At 47.4% G+C, this 9,351-nt stretch overlaps 1 protein-coding gene across 4 annotated transcripts in view; it reads right to left on the bottom strand.

Annotated features, from left to right (window-relative positions):
• Positions 1-4,394: 4,394 nt before the first annotated feature.
• TRIM66 (tripartite motif containing 66) overlaps positions 4,395-9,351 on the bottom strand; it is a 53,372-nt gene continuing 48,415 nt past the window's right edge. For all 4 annotated transcript variants that reach the window (XM_031460071.2, XM_064492588.1, XM_064492590.1 and 1 more), the window contains 2 exons: positions 8,783-9,001; positions 4,395-8,039 (listed from right to left, as the gene is read on the bottom strand). In XM_031460071.2, coding sequence (XP_031315931.1) covers positions 7,980-8,039; positions 8,783-9,001 — 279 coding nt within the window. In that variant the 3' untranslated portion in view covers positions 4,395-7,979. The remainder of the gene's footprint in view (positions 8,040-8,782; positions 9,002-9,351) is intronic.

Below are 9,351 nucleotides of genomic sequence, written 5' to 3'. Positions count from 1 at the left end.
TGTTTTTGGTATATTAGACTATAGGCTCAGCTGCTGTAACAACAAAAAATTAGTAAGTAGAGGGGCTTAAACATAGAAATGTGTTTCTTTCTCAGGTAACAGCCCAAAGAGGTAAGGAGGCAGCTCAAGGTAGATGGGTGACTGCTCTGTGAGACCGTCAGAAGAACCTAGCTTATTTCTACTTCCTGTTTCACCATTCTCTAGGATGTCACGTTCATCCGCATGATTGACAGGCGTGACTAGCAGCTTATCTGTGCTGTCTGGAGGAAAGGTAAAGAGAAAGGAAGTGGAGGACGAGCAATTTCATTTAAATCCTGTGTCTTGGAACTTGTATACATCACTGCTTCTCATAATTGATTGGCTAGAACTTATTCATAAGAACTTATGAATCCAGCTGTAGAAGAGGCTGGGGAAGGTGGAGAAGGGGACTATTATTAAAATTAAGGAGAAAATGAATACTGGCAACAATTATCAGTCTCTTCCATGGTTTGAAAGTGGCCTCTAGGGACTGGTTACAGCCTCAGTCCTGAAACCATAGTGTGTGCAAGGACTCCAGGGGCTGATGTCTGTGTGATGAGGTCCTCACACCAAAGCTCCAGGGCCCATGCATGAGGCCTCTTCCAAGAGTCCAGGCATTCTTATTCTAGGAGGCCCTACAACACACATCAAACATTAAAGTGCACCCATTGTCTATAGTAAATAGAGTTTTTACTGCAATCTCGAAATTGTTTTTGTAGTTCTGCCTTTTGAATTCTTTCACTAGGAGTAATTCATTTAATTTACAATTGGCTTAGTTTTCTTAGGAATCATCTAAGTGCATGTAGAATTTTTTTGGAAATAAAAAAATAAAAATTTTATTATTAAATGATATGATTTTTACATAGGAATCCAAAATAATTTACAAATGAATTATTTAAATAGGTGAATTTTGCAAGGTTACTATATATAAGATTATATACAAAATTTAAGTGCATTTCTGTATACTAGCATCAAACAGAAAGTAAAACTTCCCATTTGTAACAGAACCAAAAAATATCAAATACCTAGGAAGAAATCTAACAAAAATGTCTTCTACACAGATGATTATAAAGCTAAGTGTATGTAGAATTCCTTGTGATGCAAAAAAACCCTCTAACTTATGAATTGTTTTCAAGTGCAATAAAATTTTTATGAAATTGTTATAAAATTACAGTCATGAATTTCACATAATGGTCTAGTTTATAGACATTTAATCAGATATTTATTTATTTAGGTTCTGCCATTTTTAATTCTAATTTTTTTCAGGACTTATATTTTTACAGGCCCCTGAAAAGCTCCCAGGCCCTGGATACTCTGCCTGCACTGCCTAGTGGATAAAGCAGCCCACAGGCCACAAGCGCAGGAAGAGGAAGTCTGCTGCAGACCTACCTGCCAGGGCAGGGCTGGCTCTGGGGAGCGGGCTGGCTCCAGCAGCTTGCTATGGAGCCTGAGGAAAGGGACGTAGAGAGGTTCCCCTGGGACCTAGAGAAGGCCAGAACTGAACAAATTAGTAAGAACCAAACACAGCAGAAAGCTCAGAGCAGGTGTGGGAAAGGTTTTAGGAACTTGGGCTTCTCTGAAGAGTCAAGGTGTGGAGGCGGTTAGAGAAGATTTCCAGGTCTCATTGTAAGCATTAAAAGTGATAGCCATCCTTCCTCGAAGTACAAATTTCCTTGGCTTCTCTGACACCACATCACCCAGTTTCCTTCCCATGTTCCTGGCTGCTGAGATAGGGAATATGCAAGGAAGAATGGTAAGAGGATGGCCAGTGACAGGTGATGCTGAGACACCCAAGTGGAGGTGTCCACAGACCACAGGGTGTGTGGGTCTGAAGCTCTGAGAGTGGGTCCATGACTATCAGATACCTCAAGATTTCTGCATAGGGTGCTTAGTTGCAAGTAAAAGATTCTGGCTAATTTAAGCAGAAATTGAGTTTATTAAAAGATTTTTTAAAGCATCTCACAGAATTGTTGGAAAAGCCAGAGAATGAAGCTAAGAGCTGACTGGTGTGCTACAGAAACTGTCGCTGCCATCAACCACTAGGCACTTCAGCTGGTACTGCTGTTCATGCTGCCATGGAAACCCCACCTCGCTGCAACTAGTCCTGCCACCAGAGAGGTCTCTGTAGTCCTTGCTTTGCGTTTCCTTTCTCTTCGTTCTCTTTTATTTAACAACTACCACTAGACCTGTACCCAGGCTGCAAGGGATGCTGAGAAATCAAGATTTTAATATATTTAGCTTCTATAATGAAGCGTGCATTCTGCCTCTGGACTCCTGAGGTGGGGCGTTCCCCCCAAATAGGAAAGAAGTTCAGATTCCATCTGGTCAAAATGAGTGACAAATATTCATTACAATGTCCTCAACCCCACAAATGGCTAGAAACCATTGGGCAGAGAGGAAGGTTAAGGCTAAGTAACTAGGAGATACCACCATATAGAGGATATTCCTGAAGTGTTTGGTGCCTAGAAGTGGTGGATATTCATAAGATGCTTTTTCCCCTAATCCTGCCTCAGACTTGCTGCCTGTATTTTGAAGAACAGGCTGTGTTCATGCAGTAAGAGCCAAGTTCTTCCTGAAAGAAAGGGTCCCAGTCTACCCTTCCCCACCTTGTGTTCTTAATGATGTTGGAGTCCAGAGGCGAGAAGACCATGAAGTAGGTTCGACCATCTTCACTGAAAAAACACTCCAGGACACAATTATTGGTAAAGAAAAGTGCTATGTTTTTAATTTGTTCTTGAACGTGTAGGTCTTGAATGTGATTTTAAAATCAGTGACACTTCCCCTTATAACATCCCTCCCTCATGCCCCCAACTACTTTGTCTCCAGTGGCCACTTCTAGAAAAGGCCTAGGAGAAACCCACTCTAGAGAGCCAACACAGCAGTGCAGCTTGAGGAAGGGGTGCACGGCTCCAGAAGCAGCACCGGCTACTGAAGACCTTCCTCAGAGCAGCTCAGTTTGGCCTGTGAGTCCCTTTGCCCTGCCTTGGTCAAGACTCCCTAGCTGTGTCCTACTCCAGTGCTCCCTTGTTCCTTGTGTGGCCTGAGCTTCAGAATTAGAATCACCATTACCATCTTTAGAGCTGGAGAGCCTCTGAGAGATCACTGTTTCCCCCTCCCTCTCCTCACAACTTTATAGATGGGGAAACTGTACCCTAGGTCACACAGCTCGTAATTGGCAGAGCCAGAACTTACATGCTTAGCATCTCAACTCAGATACCTTTCTACCACACCTTCCTACTTCCAAGAAGACAACCAGCATCTGCCTCCAGCTCCGGGAACAACTGGAGCAAGCAGGTGGTGACGATCAGTACAGACAGGAAAGACCTGGCAAAAGGGGGCCAGGCTGACTCCAGCTGAACCCCAAGTGATGAGTCACAGCACTTCCCAGGTTCCCTCCATCAGAATGTTATCAGTGACAGACACCCACCCCAGCCAGGAGTCTCCTCCTGGCTAGCAGCACTGAACCACACGTGGAATTGTGCTTACCATCATCCCAAACTCCTTACTGACTGTGGCAGGCTCTAATTACTATGAGGATCATACTGATGAACTGCCCACCAGCCTGGTAATCCAGTTTATCAAATTTCTTCTTGGTAAGACCCAATCCACATTTTGGGGTTGATTTATATGGAGTCTCTTAGCAAACACGGCAAAAATCTGTCTCCATGCTGCACTGAGAGAGACAGAGGGAAAGAGTCACGGATGCTGTCTTCCCAGCAGAAGTCATACACATGCTTGGCATCAGGAGGACTGAGTCAAAGAGAAGAAATGAACTTACAGAAAACAGGCAGACACAGAGGGTAGGGAGCAGGAGCAGCTGTGCTTCCTCCTGCCTATGCAACTCATGAAGAGGCAAGACCACAGAAAGCTACAGATGTGTCCTCCATCAGTATTTCACAGGAAGGCTTTTGGCTGAAAGGTAAGAGGATAATCCAAAGAACTGTGGTGTCATGAAAGCCAAGTGAAAAGGGGTTTTCAAAGAGGAAGTGGTAGATGATGTGAAATGCTGTAGAGCGTTCAAGACAGCCTGAGGACTGAAAGGTATTTGATTTGGCAACTGGGTGGTTCACTGGTGGCTTTTATGAAAAACTGTAGAGGACTGAAGAATGACTGAGAAGAATCAATGAAAAGTTTTGTTGTTTTTTTTTTAAGAAACAGCTGACGAGGAAAAAATGTAAAGGCAACAGACTCTAAGAACTTTTGTTTTAATCTTGGGGAGAAATTTGTTGGTTTGTAAGTTATGTGGAGGTAACAAATGGAGAGGGAGGTTGAAGACCCTGGAAAATGAGAGCAGTGGGATAAACAATGGAGCAAAGTCTTGGAGGACAAAGAGCAGGACGCAAGAATTAGAGCACCAAGTAGGAGCAACCGGGGGGGGGGGGGGGAGCTGAGGAGGGATACAGACACAGGTGGGTGGGAGGGGGAGAGGAGCAAGTGGACAGGGAAGTTCTTGCTTTAGAGCCTCTCTTCTGTGAAGCAGGCAATGAGGTCAGTCATTCGCTGAGAGCAAGATGAAGGGCATGGATGGAACGCAGAGTAATGAGAAGTCAAAGACATACCAATTGATACTGAGAGCCCAGCTGAGGCTGTCAACTCTGCACTGGTCATGCTTAGCAGCCCAGAAAGAGGAATCCAAAAAGGCTGATGCAGAAAATGGAGAATGGTTGGTAGTTTCAGCTAAAGTTGGAAAGGATGAGAAAGTCCAGGATGCTGACAAAAACATCAGTGTGTCATGCATGGACCATGGATTTAGGCTCAAGAGAGGAAGAAGTCCGGGAGAAGGTGAAAGACTCAGAGCACAGAGAGCTAAGGTCTTGGACCTGGGCTAAAGGAGCAGGCAATTTAAAGAGACGGCAGTGGAGGAGTGTGAGAAACAGCAGCACAGGGGATGTTAATCCAGAAAGAGCAGAGTCTCAGTTTGGGAGTTCAGAAGAAGAGACTATAGGTGACAGCAATGGAGTGAGAGAGAAAATGGAGCAGAGCCCAGGAATAAACAAGAAGGGGTCGGGTTTTAGCAGCAAGGCAAAGACCATTGCCAGAAATGGGGACAGGGAGCCAGAGTCCACCAGGGTTGATGGCAAGGCCTGCGGTGGAGCAGAGCTGATAGAGAATCTGGTGGCCACCACTAGGGAGGGGGTACCTGCAGAGGCAGGCAGGGTGATGTACAGCTGGCAATTGCTGGAAGTTAGGCAGAGCCAACCTACTCATGTTCTAGAAGAGTGCACTAAAATCTCCTTTGCATCAACTGAAGCCACTCCATTCTTCCGTTTCTCAGCAGCATACCCAAGAAACCGAATTTCTCTTCTAGGACTACATTCTGTATCACAAGAATCCAGAGCTCCTTGTGTTTCCACTTTATGACTTTGTCAATGGCCAAAGGATTTAACTGACTCCAAAATGGGGCCATTATGGGAATAAGTCAAAAGCAGGATTAGCTCAAATGCTAGCAAAGAGTCACTGAAGTCAGTTACTCAGCTAGTCGCCTTTTGTTTAATTTCCAAAAAGTCATGCTGTTTTGTGCATGCAAAAACAAAACAAAACCATGACTTAAAACATTGGTGCTAAGTACCCAGGAAAAGCCAGGGAGAATGTGTGCTGTGGAATCGCCAATGAAGGAATGGTGTGGTGGGCCAGGGCCTTGCACCCTTGGAGGAAAGGACACACTACCTCCCCTGCCTCCCTGCTCAGGTGCCTAAAGGGAGCTACTCAGCATGCAGGGTCTCTGCAATGGGAAGGGAATGTGTGATTCTCTACCACATTACTGAGGTTCCCTGGCCCAGCGGACTGACCCTTGGGCCCAGAAGGCTACACCCAAGCTGAGAACTTCGCTGATAGAAGGGAGGCCAAGCATTTAACCAGGTATTTCTGCTCTATATTTGTGGTTTCCAACTGATCTTGGGGAAAGATGTCAATCAGGTTTGAGCCTGTCACAGCCCTCACCTGGCTGCCCAACACAAAGCACCATAAAGCTCATTCAGGGAAGATGGGAAGAGGGGGCCACACAAAGGAAAGATGACCAAGAGGAGGAATTAATGAGGTAATTACAGAGGGAAGCTTGCCAAGCCAACCAAACAGAGAAAAAGATTCAAAAACTGAAAGGGAAGTGACCAGCGCCCAAACCAGAAAGTCATATGAGCCCCAAAGAGTAGAGGGTTATATCCAAAGATTGCCCGGTATTCAAGACTTAGTTACCACAAACTAGAAAACAGAAATTATGGAAGCCCAGCTGCTTAGGAGAGCTTGGCATGTGCTGGTGAAAGAATGGCAAGTCAGCGGGCACAGTCTGCTTTGAAGTGAAGATGGTCTGTCTCTCAGCCTTGGTGCAGAAGAAACGAGCAGTACCATCAGCTCACAAGGAGAAAAACATTTTCTCTGATCAAAATTTCCCCATTAACAAAGGCCCTACAAAGATCTTCCTTAAACTGCATCTCTTAGCAAAAATAAAGCCATGACCTAAGATTCCCTTGAAATCAGCTAAGCCATGACAGGACCAAGGAGAGCTGTCGCCAGGCCAGGCCAACATCAGTAACAGGTTCCTTCTCAACTAAGCCCTTGCTGGTGAGGTGGCCTGACCCTCAGCAGCTGCCTATGCCTCTTCTTCCCAAACACCCTGCGCAGACCACAAAGATGCATCCAAGATGCAGCCTGGAGCACGCTCCTGTTCCCGGGGCCTCCAGAACACTTCTCCCTCCACCCTAGGAGAAAGAAAGTCCTGAAGTTGCTCCAGGGTCACCAAAGGACACCAAAGAGGATTCTCACCTCTCAGTTTTCCCCTTTTCCACCCAAGACAGAACTTATATGAATGCTTAGGTCTGGCTCCTGCCAGCCCCTCTGGCCTTCTCTAACCTACAACCAAAAAAGGGCTGCCGGCAGAGTCCTGGCTTTTTCTGGGCTGTGGACAGCCTGGGGGCAGGCGAGTCAGAGGACTCACTTCCAATCTTTGGCTCTGTGATGTGGAGGAGTTGAGAACTAGGATCCCTAGGCAAGAGGAGAGGCCAAGCAGAGTGAGCAGGTTGTGGGTCATTCTCCTTGGCCTGGAAACTGCATGTGAAGCAGACAGCAGCTGCCTCACAGTTTTCCTAAGCAGAACTCAGGATGTGGGCCTCTGAATGGATATAATGAAGGAGTGACCACCAACAATCACTTCTAAGAAACAGGTTCTGACACCGAAGAAGAGCTATTAGCCCAAAGTAAGTGCCACAGAGTGCAGGCTCTGAAGTTAACACCTTCTCAAGCCTGCAAGTGAGATCTGAGCCTGAAGATGTAAGTGGTCCCTGCACAGCCACCCAGCCTCGTCACAAATGCCACACTATCCAGAGCTTCCCAGCAGCTGCTTAAGTCAGCATCAGGAAAGGGGGCATGAAAAACAAATACCCTGAAAACCGTTAGAACCCGAATAGGCACCAATTGAGACCCGTGGCCTTTGGAAGCCTCATTACCCTGCCCAGGGCAGGCGCCGCTGTCCGAGCAGGTCAAACAAAGGCAAACAGTGACAGTCTTTGGCTGTGCTGGGCCAGGGATCACAGGCCTGCAGTATGTCAGAACCTCTCTCCCTTCTTCTACCCTCTTCTGGGCCCAGGAGGAGTTCATATATACATTGCTCCTGAGCCCTCCACACTGAAAGGTGAGAAAAGTCTGCTTTCCTCAGCAGAAAGAATTCATGAAGGAAGTTGGTCCTCCTGAGCCTAACTGGGCTTGGTCTTGTCAAGTAGACCCTACACAGCTGATTGTTCTGATAATAGGGAACACCCCCCTCTTTGCTGTTTATTAGTGAAATCTGTAGTGGATGCACTATGGCTCCCAAATAAATGCTGTAAGATGCACATGGCAAAGAAGGGTACTACAGGCTCAACAGGACTTGTCTCACATCCACAATCTGAAGAGAATGAGCTGAAAGGTGGGGAGGAGTGGTCAACAGGATGGGGCACCAGCTGCCAGAGTGCTCGGCCTCCTTCCAGCTCTCACACCTGGGAGATGCTGTTGGCCAGGCGGAATGACACTCTTTTTGCTCTTTCATTCTCCTGAAAGCAGAAAAATATATTAGGAATCAGAATGACCAAAGGTAGGGTTTATTAATGTGAAAAGGCCAACTGTCCAGACTGGGATTCCCCAGAGCCAAAGTGTTTTATTCCACCCCAGGAATCCAAGAGCAAAACTCACTGACATCACTAAGCACTGTGTGCCAAGTGTTGTAAACAACCAGGGATGGCCAGTCAGACCCTGGCACACGGTGGGCGGGCAACACATTTCAGTGGACTTAAACAACACTGAATTGATGTTTCAGGTCTGCACAACTGGGACCAGACAGCACAGGTCAGGGGAGATCTCCATTCTGTAAGCAACCTCTCCTTTCTTCTCTGTACTAAGGGGCTGAAAAGACCCTCTCTTTCTCCCAAACCCAAGCTGAGATCAGGCACTGAGACCAGGTACTCCTTTTCTTATAGGCAGCACAGTATAGAATAACCAGCACTGAGCTAGGATTCAGGAGGCCTGGTTTCTCACTCTGGTTCTGCTGCTAATTTTCTGGGTGACCCTGGGCAGGTACATCCACCACTCTGAGTTTCAAGCCTCAGAGAGGTAACTGGACTTGATGAGGCCCTCACTGCCCCGCCTTCCTCTCAGACTAAAGGGTTGAAAGTGAGGGGTCACTGTCACCGCTCTCTGGTGCCACCTAAGCAGCTTCACTTTAGGATGCTCTGTACATGCGGTATGGGTGCCGTCGCCTGCCCACCTACCCGCCTGCCAGCTGGCAGCAACTCCTTACCAGATGTCGCCGCCGCCTCTTGGGTTGGATGCCCTCCTGCACATAGTGGGGCCATGGGAAGCCCTGGGGAGTGGAATAACCACTCTCACTAGACACCTCCTCGGAGTCTGAGTCCTCCTGCCTTGGCTGAGCAAACCGTTTCTCCGGGTAGATCTCCTTCAACCAGCCCTCAAAGAACACTTCCAGGCAGCGGCCTGCCTCTGCAACCTCTGAGTCGGGCTGAAGCGGGAGGAGAGCAGTGACAGGCTGGCCCGTTTCCCCCAGCCCACCTCTTCCAGGGCCCCCATGAACTATACAGAGAGCACAAAGCCTGGCTGGGAACATTACACTTTCTCCTTGGGACTCAGGATAACCAGTTGAGTATTAGCTCTTAAAGCAGAAGTGACCCTGGCAGTTTCCCACAGATAGCCAGTCCCTAGCACTCCCCATCTTTCTCCCGAGTCCATGCTGAGGCCCAAATGTGGGAGACAGCTTATAGACATTCACTACAGTAGGCCCCAGGAGGTCTGCTCCCGGGTCCTCATGGCAGCCCAGGCCCAAACCTGACACCCTCGTCCAGCATGACAGTC

The sequence above is a fragment of the Camelus dromedarius genome, chromosome 12 (genome assembly GCF_036321535.1).
Source record: "Camelus dromedarius isolate mCamDro1 chromosome 12, mCamDro1.pat, whole genome shotgun sequence".
In the NCBI taxonomy this organism is placed as follows: domain Eukaryota; kingdom Metazoa; phylum Chordata; class Mammalia; order Artiodactyla; family Camelidae; genus Camelus; species Camelus dromedarius.
The sequence above is the reverse complement of the archived record's forward strand: the minus strand, read 5'-3'. Positions and strand labels throughout refer to the sequence as shown.